The sequence below is a fragment of the Columba livia genome, chromosome 6 (assembly GCF_036013475.1).
Source record: "Columba livia isolate bColLiv1 breed racing homer chromosome 6, bColLiv1.pat.W.v2, whole genome shotgun sequence".
NCBI classification, from domain to species: Eukaryota; Metazoa; Chordata; class Aves; order Columbiformes; family Columbidae; genus Columba; species Columba livia.
The window spans coordinates 18,928,795-18,945,792 of record NC_088607.1 but is presented as its reverse complement, the minus strand read 5'-3'; the positions used below and the strand labels follow the sequence as shown (position 1 = coordinate 18,945,792).

Here is a 16,998-nt window from a genome sequence, read left to right as displayed (position 1 = left end):
TCATGCCACTTCTAGGCGGCTCCAAGTGTTTGCCTGTAGCCACATTTCTGTATGGGCACTTGGGCTTAGAATACCTACCATGAAAGTCTCATCTGCCTCAAAATCAGAAAATTATGTTCAGACAGGCAGTAAAATATTTTCTAGGTGTTTACATGCCACAGCTCTCACAAAAAGCCTCACACGACCAAAATGAAATATTCCTTCTCTCTCTGAAAACAGAACAAGGTCATCAGGCAGCCTTGCTCCTATTGAGATATTTTCACTGAATGCAACAGGCACAGCACAGAGCCTTCAGTAAGCCCAGAGTCCACACAGAGTATACAGAAAACATCAAAAGGATTAATCCTCCTTCATTACACAGTCACTATAATGTGCTACACAGTTCATGACAAGGTGTAGGAGGGAAGCTATCTTGCCGCTTACCTGCAGGGAACAGAAGGTCTGGGTAAATGGCTCCAATCGGACCAGGTAAGATGCCACTATAATTGCTGATGAATAGTGAGTACAGTAATGACACTGGGCTGACAGGTCTCCTGGAAATTGGACACAAATCAGATTTCAGTGGAAGACATCACCATTTCAAGCCCACAATATCTTATTACTACAGCACAACTAAACAAGGACCAGGTCTTTCAAGCAGATACCTCCAAGGATATGTGAGCAAAAGCACACCTTGCATATTTGTATTGAATGTGCACAGTTACTGCCACCTCTGTATGTTCTTTTTTTGCCTTCTATGTTTCATTTTCTGAAGAGTAAGTCCTTTAACTTTCCAGACCATCCCCTTCTCCGTTAGTACCAAAAAAGGTCGTGATTTCCAGAGGTCAGCCACCTCAACATCCTGTTTTCTTCTCTTACAGTAGCTGTTAGCTAGACTGTGTGCAGCAGTCCTCTACGTGCAACTTAGCTAACAGACAAGACTAATGCTCACACCTTAGGTAACAGAGCAGTCTTTTTCCAGGGAACATTGCTTTTTTTATGTAGCATCTCTTCCTGCCCAAGGGAAGACAACAGAATGCAGCAGTACAAAGGCATATAAGGCAGTGCTTGCAGGAGTCACTTATCTTTGAATCCTCAACTAGTTTGTATGCAGAAGGAAGAGGGTTTCTTTAATATGGTGCCTCCCTTAGCTACAGCTCTGGAAAGTTTTTGGGTGACGTTTTCTAAGGGATTCACCAGCATCCCCAAAAGCCTGAGGGGACTCAAGCCTCTGCTGTTTGTCACTCTCCTAAAACACTCACCCTCACTCTTCTCCACCTCATTGTAGCGCTGGATGAACTTGCGTTTCCTCTCTATAGTCTGTGCTCCCATGGGCTTTGACAGGTCCCGAAATGTATGAGGATTAGTAAGGTTGAGAGTCTGAAAAACAAAACCAGAAAAGATGTGGATGTTTAGATCCCTGAGTCTTAGACATCATGATTAACTCAGTGACACTGGATGGAAGCAAGGCTGTGTTGGAAGTTTCACCTATACAAGAAGTCCACAGACTCAGTACCAAAAACACCCATCTCCAGAACTGCGATGGGCCTTGTAAAAAGCGTGGCAGCATGTGCTACAGAAAGGATAGCGTGTACAAGGAACTTTACAAATAAAGGACATGGCAGGTTGCAAATTCGTCTCAAGGCTTTTCTGTCCAAATCTCCTTGTCAGGGGTCACAGAAGCCTGTCCCTGCTGAGCTGATGCAGCTTGCCCTTAACTAGGTATGTATTTAACAGATGTTCATCCAACTCTCTGAGGCAAAATGTGATCCTAAGCATGCTGATTTGAAGATAGGCTAATTTATAAAGAATCAATACAGTTCAAATTTTGAACCCTTGGGTCTATACCCGTCTGCTTCAATGGCATCATTCAACAAACCTTTGCATGGTTGCTATCATAGAAAATACAGATAACACAGCTAGCACTGACCTCGGAGTGATAGTCAGCGAGGACCCATGGAAACACAGGATACTGCATGTAATCATTGTAGCTGCGGCCAGCCAATGTGTTCAGGTACATGAGGTAATCAAAGTTGCTGATCTCCCTCTTCTGCCAGGAAAAGGAAACAAACATTAAAATCTCCTAACTATGCCTCTGAAAATAATGCCTCAAAGGCACACTCAGAGCCCTGTGGTTCCCAGGTGCACCAGGATAAGAATTATAAATAGTGTAATCAATTGCTGATTGCCATTCAGATCAACACAATCTCTTATATAACAATCCATTCTGGAGAATCAGAGTCTTGTTTCTGGCTCTTCTTCAGACAGGCCATTTGCATTTGTCTATAATCACCCATTGCTTTTATGCTGTATTTGCATAACAGAGCACTTTTTCCCTGATTTAAAAGTGATGCATACAATCTGTATACTGCAAAATCCTGGACAACTGCCTGTACAGAAAAGGCTGCACAAAGTGCTACGTATAAATAAGAAGGTACAGACTTCTCCAATGTGTCTTGGGTCAACAAGGTCAGGGGTACAGCAAAGTAAGTGCATCTCTCAGCTCAGCAAAACGTCTGGGAAAAGACAAGATGCACCGATTTAATTGTACAGATGATTCGTGAATAATCATTCAACTAGGAGGCTCTCTTTGGTCTCAGTTTTAGAAAGTACATAAAATCACACTTGCTCCACCAAACAGTAGCACCATATGTTTCGTAGCAGGAGGAGCAAAACTTCCACAATAACCAGATGTAAATACTCTGCTCTTCTTGCCAATAGCCTCACCTCGAGCAGTGAGAGAACACTTTAGGCCTTGAAGTAAACACATACACACACAAATATCTGTAAACAGACACACAGACAAGTGCTGAAATTCTTTGCTTAACCATGTGCACCCACTACTCAGCTTACCTGCCACTTTTGAAGCATTGTCTTTTCCCCTCCTGAGTGCTTCCTGTATGGAATAAATATTCAACTGAAATAGATTGCTTCAGAACAGTAAGAGAAAGTTAAAACATTCACATCTGTACCCCTGGCTCTCAGCCCACAGAAATGAGAGAACACCAAAACTAGAAGAATATTGAAGTTTCATCATTGACTAAGTAATTAGAAATTTCAAAAAGAGAGACATTGATTAGGTTAGTGCTGCACAATACAAATTTCACTACTGCTTTCATTAGGAAGGAAGGGTCTGTCTTATGAACCAGGGTGGACTATCTTCAGATAGCTGATGAGTTTATCACTGTCAGTCACTCTCCCTATGACATGCTGACTTGCCCCAAGATAATTGCCAGTCTGGTCCTGAAAGAAGTGCCATGTAAAGTATGATATTTAATAAAGAAAAAAGAAGGAAGTATGATGGTGGTGCTAAGGATGGGTTCTCTTTGCCTTAAGATATCTCTGCAAATTGTGATGGTGATGCCACATGGTAAACTGCAAGAATTCAGAAGCTGACTCACAGGCAGAGAAGATGCTCTGGCAGCAGAAGCAGATGGACAACTGGGGACAGCAACCTCCTCAGCTGTTCCAAGCCAAGCCACACTGCAGTCTGTGCTCCTGATCTCATCCCACCATCGAGCTGGAGTGCTAGTGGCAGGTACCATTAAGTCTGGCTGTTTCTGTTCTTAAGCCTTGTTCTCAAAGGCTCATGCTTTTCTGAAGCATTCTGAAAATAATATCTTGAAACCAGAGGTGTCTCAGTCTCCATATCACAGATCATCTTTTTACATAAAGCAATTTGAAACTAATGTAGTCCCTAAAAAGTGACTTGCCATTTTAATAATTTTGTAATGCAATAGAGTAAATACAGTTTTTCTACTTTGTTTTCAAAATGTAACTTTTTACCAAAACTTTAGACAAAAAACAAAACAGCTTAAGGAAGATTCTAAACAGGGGAATTCACTTGAAAGTATGAAAGGGTTAAAGGTTCTGAGCAAAATAACACAGTAATATTTCAACTACACTGAGCTAGAAGGCGTGTATCTATCTGAAGGCCATGGACTTCCTCTTGTCAGTTCCTAGAGACCACACAGACAAGTGACAGATTCTGCATTAAAGAAACTTTTGATCTGTCAAAGTAAACGGGGTTACTGACACATGATATAACTGGTGGTAGGAGATGTTTTTCCCTTTGAGCGTACAACTTCAAGCTAATCCTAAGGTGCCAGCTCAGAAATGGGATACTGACTTCCCAAAGTGTAAGGAAATCAGTTCAACCACAGGTTGAACTGCTACAGGAGTAACTAGCCACTATTTTAAACCTTGTGCTCTACATTGGATCACACCAGAAGTTTGTAAAGCTAGGCTTAAACCATCCTCAGAGATCTAAATCAAACACTAGAATGTTCTATGACCATTACATTTTCATTGAATTTGCAGTATTTGCAATATTGCAGTATTGCAATCTTGGCAGTATGAATTTCTTTTGAACTACCTTTCATGATTATGAATCACTATTTTACTGCCTATTCACTCCTGGTCCAGTTAATAGTGCACATAAAGGAAAAACACTGCAGTTTTCTCAACACAGTGTTTTATTCCTTGCTTAGGAACTCTGTTCATAGAAAAGTGAAGAATTTTGCACAGCCTAAGTAATTATTTGTTTCAAGGACAAATATGAAACCCAGGACCAGTTCCAGCTCATGGTCTACAACTCCTAAACTTAGTTTAGTTCTGCTGCTAAGCATATGAAATCTAACAATGAGAGGCTAGATTTATAAAAAACAGGTATATGGGAAAATTGGTTCTTCACTATTTGTAAAAAATTAATACATTATAAGATGGTATGATTTACACAATGTAAATCATAAGAAAGTTCATTGACTAGAGTTATGGTAGTTTTGCATCCCCTGTTTGAGCCACACTTAGCTCATGAACGTAACAATTCCAAAGTAGAAAACAGATACCATGAACACTTATCCTTTACAACTCAACCCTCTCACACTACCTGTAGATTTCACAGGGCTTTGCCTCATGGGCCTTTTTAATGTCTCCAAAAGATATTTGGAACTTGGAGAGAGTATCTCAAAGGGATGGAACAGGATCAGTACTTCTAGCATTGTTTGAAGTGTGGTTGGATTAGGGTGTTTTTCACAGAGGAATCAGATTAGGTTCTTCTCTTTCCACAGGGGCAGACAGACTCACTAAAACTGTCCAGGTTTATTTTGGGTTTATGGTTGAGTTAGAAAGCAAAAGATTATTTAATGTACAAACCTGTTTAATCTTTCACTCCTCCAACATTTTCAAGTGGGAGCATTATAAGGGAACTAAAATACTGTATACAGGACTAAACTGGCCCAGTTTGTGAATGTGTTACACAAATATACATGTGTTGACTTATGGGTGCAATGATCCTCTAGTGGAACCCTCGCTCTGCTTGTCACAAGCCCTAAACAGCTAATAAGGACTCTACAAGGGTCAAAACAATCTTCTCTCTGCTGTCTTTGGAAGCTGCTTTGTAACTCAGAGGATGATGGATTCAACATGTCATGAAAATATGCAAGGCTAAATGTTGTCACTCCCCTGTAAGAGTCATCCTTCTGGGTCTCAGAGGACCAGGCAAGATGCTTCCTCCAAGTCCCCTGAGATATGGAATTCTGCGTTCTCCCTTGTTAACTCACAGAGGTTCAGAACATGAATCACACTACAGGCAGCTCAAGCCTATTCCTCCCTTCTTCTTGGTAATCAACCAGCATTCCTCCAGCCAACACCACCCCAGCCAGCTCAGCAACAGCTCAAAGCAGATCAACCGCGGCTATCCAACCCTAGTAAGTGCATTAATAAACAAATAATCAAAGGCTGGTTTTAAAAAGAAACAAAAGTGCTTTATAAATGTAAATAACCAAACTTCAAGAGGTGGTGAAGTTCTATGAAGTAGAAGAGGTACTTACGTATCTATCTGTGCCTAAATCTATAAGGTATTTGTACGGCACTAGCCATGGCAGAATCTAATCATTATGTGTACTAATGATGATCCACCTTTGCCTACACTATCCATAAGTTATTTATTAATCCCTCTTCCATTAACATAAGACTATGATCTCACTCTTGTGAAAGCCACTGCTCTCCATTTTCTATAGACAGGTAGACCTGAACCCATTTGGAGATCCATTGCAGTTGAGATAATCTCAAAGGATAAGACTTTTTTCCCACTGAAATTAATACTAAAATTCCAATAAACTTAATTAGGTTCTTAGACTTCACAAAGCCACTTTCATTTTCTGTCTTCCATGCCTCAGACCTCTAAAGTCTGCCAAAGCAGCGCCAAGGCTCTCTTAAAACCACTTTTCTGAAAGAATCTTTGCAATTACCAAAATATTGTGAGGAAAATGCCCTTCCTGGTAAACTACAATCTAGGTCCAAGTCCTGCTACTAAAAGACAAAAGAAGTTAAAATCAATGTCAGCTTTCCCTGTGATACAGTTAACTCTCTCTCAAATCTCAGAAAGTGTTAGGATAGATTACTTTAGATAAAAAGGTACAGGGTCCTCCTTTTTTGATTGTACCAGTCTACCTTCTAGGCATTCTTACTCTATGCTCAAATAATAGAGATATTATGCAAAATTCACAAATAAGTATAATGTTAAAGCAAGGCTCCTCAAATAGGATGTCTTGAAGGGGCCAGGGAGGAAGAAAGGAATCTCCCTCATTTACAGAGCACTGTTTGCAGCATGTGTATTCACAGGCTTAAACCAGACAAAAGGATAACATTTCCACTGCAGAAAAGCAGCACTCAAGCACACTTCAGGTTGTAGAAGAAAAACATCAAGTAAATTTAATTAATTTGTTGAGGTGAGCAAAATGCGATCTCCAGCACTGGAATAAGACAAACACATAAACATTACCAGCTTCTTTATAACAGTAATATCCAATACTCACTATCAGCAAGAGGGACCTCAGTGTTGCATCTCCTGTGAACAATACCTGCCACAAAACACACAGCTATTTCTCCTCCAATGTCCTATTTTTTTTTCTAAATACTATTATGAAATTATTGCAAACTGTTACTGAAGGTTTGAGTTTAGTAATCCCAGCCACAGAGACAAATTCCAGTAAATTCTCATGCTACAAAGGGAAATTGTTGTACCAATTGCACTTTCAAGAGGTCACAGATAGATGAATATAAACTGCAGCTGATATCCTCTGTGCTGCACCGCTGACTGAGCCTTCCCTCCTGTGTTCATATCTATCTTATCTGACACATAATAAGGATGGTATCACAAATGTCATGAGTTTTAACACACACACACAAACGTATCTCACAGTGTTACAGACAAGTTAAAAAAAAAATAGCCAAATTACTAAAATGGACAGTTAAGGCAATTTTAGAAGCTGAGGAACAGCTTCTAACCAGGTCCAGATGCTTTTTCTTTCTGCATAATTTGAAATCTAATATTTCCAGGCATTGCATCCAGTTCAGTTCTCTTCCCTCCAGCTTTAACTTGCATGCTGGGACCAAACCTTATGCTAATGATCTCCAAAGACCTAGCACTGCTGTTGCTTGGGAACAAAAGTTTCACAGACTGTGAAAGGAGAATTTAATAGAGACTCTGGAGCTGGGGAAGTCCTTTTTGTCACCCTTCCTCCCGCCCCCTGCACACTCACACAACTTTCTTGAAGGGCTGCCATTTTCCGTCAAGGAAGCACAATTCAGAATTTGCAGGACTTTGAAAAGAAAACTGTCCTGTGCTCCCTGCTCACAGCTTTATTTACAGACTGAAAAACTAATTTCATTACTCAAAGAAGAGTAGACGGAGGACAACTGCACAGTAACAGACTGTGAAGGCTCATCCCACACAACTGAAAAAAACAAGCAGCTTGTGACATCTGTACCTCATCTTTAAGTCTTCCTAGCTGCTTGCTGGTAAGATCTTATGAAGGGGGGCAGTCTGGCAGAATTCTTAAGATGAACCAATGTTTTTGTTTGTTCTTGGTGGGTCTTGGTTTTACAAATAACCTTGCACTGTGTGCTGGCACAGGGGATATGAAGTGATCTAGAAAAGTAAGAAAATTAATAAGGAAACCTCTATCTATTTGCTCACAGCAGGATTTAGTCTAAACCTGCCTGTTCGCAAGAGACTGTATTTACAATATCTCTCTTCTACAACAGGTCGTATCCAACAACAAAGAAGTGGTAACAGGCTTGTAAGCAGGGAAGTAAAAAATCTCCCTAACTAGAACTGCATGTCCTCATGCAAAATCATTTACTACACAAACACTGTTTCTAAGATGTATATGAAAGTATTTACATAGAGTTATTCTATGGGTGAATTACAATATGTCACCTCACTGCCCTCGTGTCCCCAGAGAGGTGCAGGCACACACAGCTCCGCTGGACTTGGCAAGTCTGCTCTGCGATAAGCAGACTTCCAGGAGGAAGACAGAGGAAACTTTTCTTACAGACTAGTTCAAGATGGGATCTAGATGGTTGGGTGCAGCAAATTAGGAAGCAGCCTATGGGAGGAAAAGAACAGGCAGCACCACAGAGAAGGAAGTCCTGAAACACCCACTGTCAAAGGCAGAAGGCATGTTCTGCTCCTGCCAGCCCTATGCAGAAAAATGAAGAAGAAAGGTTCAGGTGGAAGAGACTGCATCATCAAGGTCCAAATATGTATTCCTCTGAGATCAGATCCCTTTCTAGGGGCAGGCTTAAGACACAATGGGTCATGACTGTGGCCTGTACAAGTGCTTAAGTGCAGATAAAGAGTAATCTCCAATCCTTCCGTGCCTCAGAGAGACACTGACAGTCCCAGTCCTGATGCTCAAGGTCTTCCCTTCCTGCAGCTCCCAGCAACAGAAAGCACCACATGCAGCATGATGCCCTTGACACACATTTTCTGTTTATTTCTGTATCAAGTCAGCCTCAAAGCTCTGGGCCTATGAAACACTCCTAAAGGTCTGACAGCTCCAGACCAAAGATTTTACCAAGTGTGGATAAAAAGGGAAAGAGTTTTCTAGTCAAGGTCCTCTTTAGCTAGACCTTATCACATAGGAATGCAGCACCTCCACCCTTGGGCAAAGGCCTGCCAGCAACTCAGAGGGTGAATCTAGCAGTGGAATGAGGGTTTAGAGAAAATCAGTAAAGAGTTCTCTCTCGTCATTGTAATTTCTTAGGTAGCAGGGCAGCACATACACCTCTCCCTCTGCTATCCCAGGAGAAGCACTGTGAACATGAGATTGAACAGGCATAATTAACATTTACAGCAAGGACAACTTCTGTTATTCCTGATTTTCAGTATCAGTGGCTACAGAACTGGAGCCCTCTTACGCAGAGCTAAAGAAAATGAGACATGGCTAAGTAAGCTTCATTATCTCCAGCTACAGCCCTGTGAAACACAGATTATTAGTTTACAAACATGCAGAGACAAGAGTTATTCATCCCCTTCAAGCTGTTTGGTGCACTGCAGTGTTTCTGCAGAACTCTAATGCTAATCCCTATCTTTAGGATTGTAAATCACCCCTTTGTAAATTTGAAACATGGCTCCAACTTTTAACACAAAGGAAATAGCACTTGGAAAGCATGAGCACTCCCTAGAGACTCACGTTTTCCTGATCAGTGCGTGTGAGAAGTCCACAGTAGGATTTAAAGAAAACCTGACTAAAGGAGACCTGACCCTGCCTTCAGGTGGGCATTATCCAGTGCATTATGCAAAGGGATCTGTTTTCAGGAAAAATACCCTGATCTATTTTTGTTTGGACTTCTTGAAAAATCTGAAAGGTCCAGGGTCAAACTATGTAACAAGCTGGCAAGGGTTATTGACAGAGAAGTACCGAACCTCAAAGGTTGAAACGTTCCACGGCTCCCGACAAGCCTCCAGCGCCCAACCTTCGACACCGGCTCCCTCTAGTGCCCCCGGGGCCGCACAGCACTGAGGGACCCCGGCCCCGGGAACCGGCACCCACAGACCCCGGCGGAACAGGCTGACTTGTTGGTTAGCTGCTGGTTTTAAGAAAGGAAACTGTTTTGGATCGATGTTGCTCCATTGGTTTTTAAATTAAAAGTAATGGAAAAAAGTTACTAGAAACTGAACATGTTTCTGAGAGTTTTAAAGTGTTTTTTTAAAGCATTTTAAAAATATATAATTTTGACTTTAGAAAAAAAAATGTATTTTTTCCTAGAGACCTCCCCTTCTTTTTTTTTTTTTTTTTTTTTAAAGCATACTTGGCTGAAAAACTTCACTGATAAAAATGAATTGTATGTTTTGGTGAACTCATCCAACTCATCCAACACAAAATTCAGACAAAGAGAAAGTTAGTCCCAAAAGTCACCAGGTTCACATCAACCACAGGAGGCAGAATGTCTCTCTCTACCCTGCAAAATACAAGGAAGCTGCTCCACAGATCTTTTTCTGAAGCATGGTTATCACCCTCTGTGCACCAGTAAGGGACTTAGGGTGTCCACTATCAGCAGTAAGGCATTTCCCATGAAGACGAACTTGATCTTCAGAGAATTGCCAACAAGAACATTTAATCAGATCCTTAAAATGACTGAAACACAATTAAAACAAAACAAAACATTATTTTGACCTCCAGAAGTTCATACCCACTTGTGGGCAAATTATTTAAGCTAATATCAACAAAGGTGGAAAAAGTGCTTGATTTTCCACTGTAGAGTACTTTGCTTCAGTTACCAGTCTACACTATGGAAAGCATAGCATTGATATTGCCCTTGAGACACTGTAAGGTTAAATACAGGAAAGAGGGGGAGGTCTTCAGATGTAATGGTAATATGGCCCTGTAAGTACTGGTGAGAGATGGAAACATGAGAGTGACAGACTCAGAAAGATTTATTAATAACTGTATTAAAAATTTTTATATAAAATAACAAAGACTTCATTTTGGAATGTACCCTGGGGCAAGACTGACCCCACTATGCTGCTTCCAGGATTTTCTGAAGCATTTACCTCGTTACAGAGATCCCAGGAGGGTAAGTGATAACTGGCAGACATCTCCCTTGCTTTTGCATTATTTTTGGCTACGGCATTTAACTGAAAAGGAGCTGAAAAGCCTTAGTTATAGCCTGAGCTTCCCCTTCATGTATTTGCACATGATTAATGAGTAGCCAAAAAGCCTGAGGGGTTTGTAATGAAGCCTTTCTAATAACTGTATTGTAGACAGACCCATATTTTGTTCCAAATAATAATTCAGAGTTATGATTTGCCTCTTCACAATTAAATGCCAGAGTGCCCTGACCATCCTGAGATCAGTCAGCTGTAACCCATGCTCCTCTCTGTGCTATGGCTGAGAGGGACATTGTCATCCATTTCCAGAGAATCAGCCTATTTCCTTTGTAACTAGCCATAATTAGCAGCTGTATTTGATGACCTTTGATTAGAGAGACAGTTCACCAAACCTGAGGCTACAGTGAACTACGTAGCACATGCTGAGCATCAGCATGAGTCAAAAGTCTGAGCAGAACACCTACATGCATTTTTTGAGGGCAGGACACCTTTGCAGTGGGAGTCCATCTAATCCACAACACGGATGGAGAGACAAGGTTAGACCATCCATAGTCTCTGCCTGAGAGCACAGGAGACACTTAGCAAGGCGTGGTTTACCATGCCAGTAAGCAGCACTGACACAGATCCCCTGTTGCAGTCTGCCCTGCAGATGATGTGTGAACTGCAAATAGTCATAGCAAATCTGGGAGCCCACTATGTTCCCAAGATCCTGGTTAAAACAAGACTTTTAATCATTTGCTTTAAATATTTAATCTTTCAGCAGTGTCCAGAGCCCAAATCTCAGCTCCATTAAACAAGATGTTTAACTAACCTGCAACATATGCCCAGCCTGTAAAGAAGGCAACCTGTTGGTCTGGTAGAATAAGCATGGTTTTGGATAGCTTCTTTTAGTGCAGTCCCCAAGGTCTGGATTGAGACTCACAAAACATTTTGCTCAGGTCCTCAAATGGCTGGTAGATAGCAACACACTTCATTCAGTTACATTACATGGTGAGCTCAAATCAGTATCTCAGGATGAAAGACAGCATATTTCTCCCACTTGCAATCTCATCCTGTAATGCCAGATAGGTGTTACAATGCAATATAATAATATTGTAAATTATCAGAATTTCACCTACCCCAAATACTTTCAGAAAGAACTTTCAGACTTGCAGTTCCAGGGTTGAAAAGTCCTGATCTTAAAAAGACCTCTGAAGAGTCCAGCGGTCATGTGTTAATTTTTAACTGATTACTTTGTTATGAATTGGGAAGTAACAGATACTGGTTTCAACAGCTTTACTGGAGTTCCCTTGTTTTATCCACAGGGTCTGGTGTGTGTCTCTGTCTCTCAGTGGAAAGGATGGCCAAGGGTAAAGGTCCAAAAGGAAAGAAGATCACCTTGAAAATTGCCAAAAAATCCATGCGGATATCTGCTGAAGGAGGGCGCCGTCTTGACCTAAGCAAGATGGGCATCACCACCTTCCCCAAGTGCATTCTGAAACTGAATGATGTGGAGGAACTTGATTTGAGCAGAAACATGATAAAAAAGATTCCTAGCAGCATTGAGCAGTTCCAGAAACTGCGCTGGCTGGACCTGCATAGTAATCAGCTTGAGGATCTGCCTGAGGCAATAGGTACACTTCAGAACCTTTACTACCTGAATATAAGCAACAATAAGCTGACCACCAAAAAACTGCCAAAAGCATTAAACCTTCTCAAGAACCTGCGTATTCTCAACCTTGGCTTGAACAGTCTTGACACTATTCCCACCAGTCTTGGGGCCCTGAAGGACCTTAAGGAGTTGGGTCTCTTTGACAATGCCTTGACCACCATCCCAAACAGTGTGAAAAACCTCCCCAACCTCAAGAAACTGAATGCAGATAGAAACCCTTTCCCAGATTCAACAAAGGAAGAAGAGCCTGCTGACTCCATCAAACGCATAAAAACACTTTACTTAGTACAAGAGAAAGACCTGTGCTGTTCCTGCCTGCAGACGTGTCAGGACGAGAGACACAACATGAACAAGTTAACAAACGTGACACCCAGCCCCTCAAAGAAGCTGAGTTTCCCTTTACTCCTTACACCCAATTCCTCTGCAAAGGATAACCAAGAAGAATGGAGATTAAGAGACAAAGATCTCTGAAATCTATCAAGGCATGCCATAGACCATGTCCCATGAAGTCCAGTCCAAGCTAATAAAACACAGACCTCTTCCTGCCGTTCTTTTAAATATCTACTCTGTTTTAGAAGTGGCAGATCTGTTTGGTCTCTGAAATGAAATCCAAAACAGCTAGACCAGACATATATTTGGGAAAGGGTGCATTTGGGAAAGAAAGGACTATTTCTGTTTGGTCTTGTTCCTACACATTCTTCATGTTTTTTGGTGGGCTTTGTGGTGTGTGTTTGTTTCTTTCTTGTGTGCGTGTGTCCAGTGAAGGAATCTTCAAAAAAGATAGGTTTTACTAGTAACTCCACTCCCACCACTAAGAGCCAAACATTAGTCCTTTTCATTTTCACAGAATGAGACACAGTCAAACTAGCCCCACTAAACACCATTTGGAGGAAAAAGAGAGGCCTGGGAACCTTCTGCTGTGGGTGGCTGACACCAGCCCCTCAGAGAACCTCAGACAGGCACTATCAGTGTAGAAACCATAAGCCCATTCCAGTTCAGTAGAGGCAGACAACACAAATGTTATACTCACAAGTAACTAAGCAATGTAAACACAATGTTTAGAGCTAAACAACCAGTGGTCCTGTTTGCCATCAAGGGACCAGACTCTGAACAAGCAAGTTCTCTGGGATTTTGGGTGCTATACCTGGGTGCAGTGATCTCTAACTTGCATGACACAGTCAGCACCACTACCTATGCTCACAGTGTTTCATCTGCATCTGAGATTCCCTCCAAGGAGGTACAGAAGGGAGAAGGAGTAGGGAAAAGATTGCTCTTTTTAAATATCCTGGGCATATCACTTAGGCAGTTACTAAAAAAGTCACCCTCTTCCACAATCTAAGAATTAGCCAGTAAATTGATGAAATCAGGTCTGGTGAGCTTTCTGTTCACATGTGCACCTGAGTGCACACATTCACTTGCTCAAATCACATCCCTAGGGCAGAGAGTGCTGACAGCCTGCAAACAGCAATATACAGGTATAAGCAATAAGCAGATTATAAATGTAGCCAAGCATGACATGAGGAGACATGATGGCCGTGGCTGTAGTAACATATGGTGACAGCAAATATTTAAGTATATTTAAATGAAAAATAAAGTGCCAGGGGCAAAGAACCCAGTTGTTCAGTATAATTTTTTAAATGGCTAGAGTCTGAGTCGCGACTCCTATGTATTATTCCTATGAACTAGGTGGAAAAACTGATATGAGGTTTTCCAGAGATGGTACTACCTCAACGTCATATGATACATCAAACTAGTAATTTCTTCTTTCAGCTGTGCAATTATAAATAATGTGTCAGGTCAAACAGCTTAGTCTGGCCTGCCTCCCTGTCCCAGGTAGGTCAGGAAAAGCTGGGATGTTATGGAGGATGGGCATTTACCCCTAGATGGGGAAAAAACCCTTGTGCTGCTCTTGCATTTTTCTAACTCAGAAGTGGCTCCACTATTCAAAAGAGGAAAAAGTAAATTGAAGTCCTCAGTCTTTATGTTCCCAGACTGGAGCTTGGCAAAGGGAAGCATGCCCACTGGGGTCATTTTCTCTAACTTTCCACTTAAGCACTACTTCTTTTCTGGGATCATTACTTAGGCAGTGGCACTATTTTATGTTTATTTCAGCTCATGTCATAACATGGGCCAATAAAGTTATGCCAAAAGCCTGTTACATTCTCAGAGTGAATAAGGTGCACAGGGTCCTCTCTCAGCCAATAGAATTAAGGGAAAAAAAAAAAAAAGGCAGAGCATTATGGGATTCAGGACAGGCTACTCTACACCTAGACATACAGCCTGCTTCAATCTCCGACGTCAAACGTGAGTGAAGTGTTTCTCACAATAATCATAAGCCCAGCTAAAGCCCTAAGTTCCTGTAGCCATAGTGCATCTTATGTCAAGACATACCCACCTGTTGAGTATCCAGCAAGCACAGAGAAAGGAAATGCTGGGGTGAGTTATTGGTTTCTCCACACAGAACACACATCATGCTCCTTAGAGCCAACCATCATCGCTAGCATAGATTAGGCTCTAGCCAGAGCTGGTTGCACACTACACTGATACTTTTTGCAAGCTGATGGCTGGTACTCAGGAATGGGAATGTTCGCTTACAAGATGGTTAATGGTCTACAACAGGAAGAATGAACATTAAGAAGGAGTACAGCTGACACAGGCCACAACAACTCATAGGGGCTATCTGCCCCTCAGGTCTCAACAGTATTCCAGTCTCCAGGCAATCATTTCAGAGGAGACCAATTAGGCACTTAGGGTTGTGTTCCTTGGATACCCAAATTGAGAAGAGTTACAGGTATGCAAGTGATTCAAGGTCAGCATGGAACATGTTCTCAATCATCTCCCACAAGGAGAAAATGTTTTTCTTTTCCTGTAGTAGTAAATCTGAGGGACAACAAGTTGGAATCTCCACTGCACAGCTACTGTAACATGACAAAACATCCATGTGTATATCTATTGCTGTCTGCCCTAACCACACAATAAAGAGGCCATTATGCAGAAGCATTATGGATTAGCTTTAACCTCACCTCACTGACTGTCTCTTTCCCACACTAACCATCTGTGTAGAGTCTACCAAGAAGTCATATTAAGGAGGTAATAATTATTAATCAACTATGCACGTTCAGGTACTCAACACATTCTTCATGTCGTCATACTGTGGATACCGTACACTAGAATGCTTTTCCGAGTTCTGGGGAAGCCTTTGAATCTTTAAAACCAGGAGTACAAATAGGTAAGTTTCTAGATTATTTTTTTCAGGTGCAACTTATTCACAAAATTGCACTTGTTATCTACAGTTATCCAATGTTTCCTATGTTTTACCTTATATTCAGGGACTCTTCTGTTATCCCCTTTGACTTCAAAGCAGGTTGGAAAGAGCAAAATCTATAGGAGAAAGGAAAGGTCACATTACAATTATTTAAATGGCTCTCTGTAAACATTACAGATATATATATATATATATAATGTATATCAAGTCCTGACAGAAACTTTCTTCCTGGAGGATGCTACAGCATTTCACTGCGACTCTAACCTAGGAAAAAGCTGCAAGACAACTCAGTAAAAGTATGTATTTAATATTACGGCGTTGCCTATGGGCTGGATAAAAGCAGTTTCTTTCCCAAACAGGTCCTCAAATTGATATATATGGCTATGGATTTCTGATCAGGTGGTTTAAGGCCCTATTAGTTAAAGCCAGAGTATGAGAACCAATTCAGACATTTATTTAGCAGAAATGGCAGAAAGGAATACCATCCCATATCTCAGCCATTTTTATTTTTGCTTTCACTGGGGGTTTATGATGTCAGATGTAGTAAAACCTTGAAATACGTAGGTTAGGTGACCTGCAGCTGAGGGGCAATACAGGCAACTGAGAATCAAAACTTTATCTTGGAACTGCCTCTGCAAGATTCCCCAGGAGGTGTTTGTCAGAGCTCAGAGACAGCAAAGACGGGGCTAAACATAGCAGCTGGCTCTGGGGCAGAACCTGGTGATTCTAAGTAGCCACACTATGCAGCCAGTTTAGAAAGGAAGAATAGATAAATCTGCATTGACTTTTTAAGCAATACTCCATTAGAACCTGTTCAGATATTTCAGGAGCAGAAGGAACTGCTATGACTGTTTAGTAATGAACAATATCAATCCTCAGTCCAGGCTGCAGAATTTACAACAGGAAGTACTGTGTATTGAAGTATTTACCCTGTACAAAGGACAATGAAAGTAAACCTGATATAACAGCCAGAACTGCAGTAGGAAAAAAACGTGCAAGAAAACAAAGTCCAAATTAATCACTTCATAGGCTTACACTAAAGTTCTGTCAAACAAGAAAAGCACACAAGGAAAAATCTTTTTTAAACAAAAGCTCCACTGTTAATTATTAACTCCATACCAAAGACACAAAGTCAGAATCAGAGAAATAAAAATATTTTATTCCTAAATGATCTAATGACACTTGAAAGAAAGCACCAAGAAA

General features: G+C 41.2%; 3 protein-coding genes across 8 annotated transcripts in view; 2 read left to right on the top strand and 1 right to left on the bottom strand.

The window, feature by feature from the left end:
• The window catches only part of VSTM4 (V-set and transmembrane domain containing 4), an 87,054-nt gene extending 74,736 nt beyond the window's left edge, over positions 1-12,318 (top strand). Inside the window, exon 8 of one of the 2 annotated variants that reach the window (XM_065067385.1) lies at positions 12,184-12,318. In XM_065067385.1, coding sequence (XP_064923457.1) covers positions 12,184-12,261 — 78 coding nt within the window. In that variant the 3' untranslated portion in view covers positions 12,262-12,318. Of the gene's footprint in view, positions 1-3,315; positions 3,451-12,183 lie in introns of those variants that run through there. The other variant, XM_065067387.1, reaches the window with a different exon arrangement.
• The window catches only part of WDFY4 (WDFY family member 4), a 144,795-nt gene that overhangs the window by 27,500 nt on the left and 100,297 nt on the right, over positions 1-16,998 (bottom strand). For all 5 annotated transcript variants that reach the window (XM_065067383.1, XM_065067379.1, XM_065067380.1 and 2 more), the window contains 5 exons: positions 15,849-15,911; positions 2,833-2,875; positions 1,910-2,029; positions 1,242-1,359; positions 424-533 (listed from right to left, as the gene is read on the bottom strand). In XM_065067383.1, the coding sequence (XP_064923455.1) occupies positions 424-533; positions 1,242-1,359; positions 1,910-2,029; positions 2,833-2,875; positions 15,849-15,911 (454 nt within the window). The remainder of the gene's footprint in view (positions 1-423; positions 534-1,241; positions 1,360-1,909; positions 2,030-2,832; positions 2,876-15,848; positions 15,912-16,998) is intronic.
• On the top strand, positions 12,219-14,141 carry LRRC18 (leucine rich repeat containing 18). Its single transcript, XM_065067389.1, has one exon. The coding sequence runs from the start codon at positions 12,219-12,221 to the stop codon at positions 12,999-13,001; it is 783 nt and encodes a 260-aa protein (XP_064923461.1). The 3' UTR covers positions 13,002-14,141.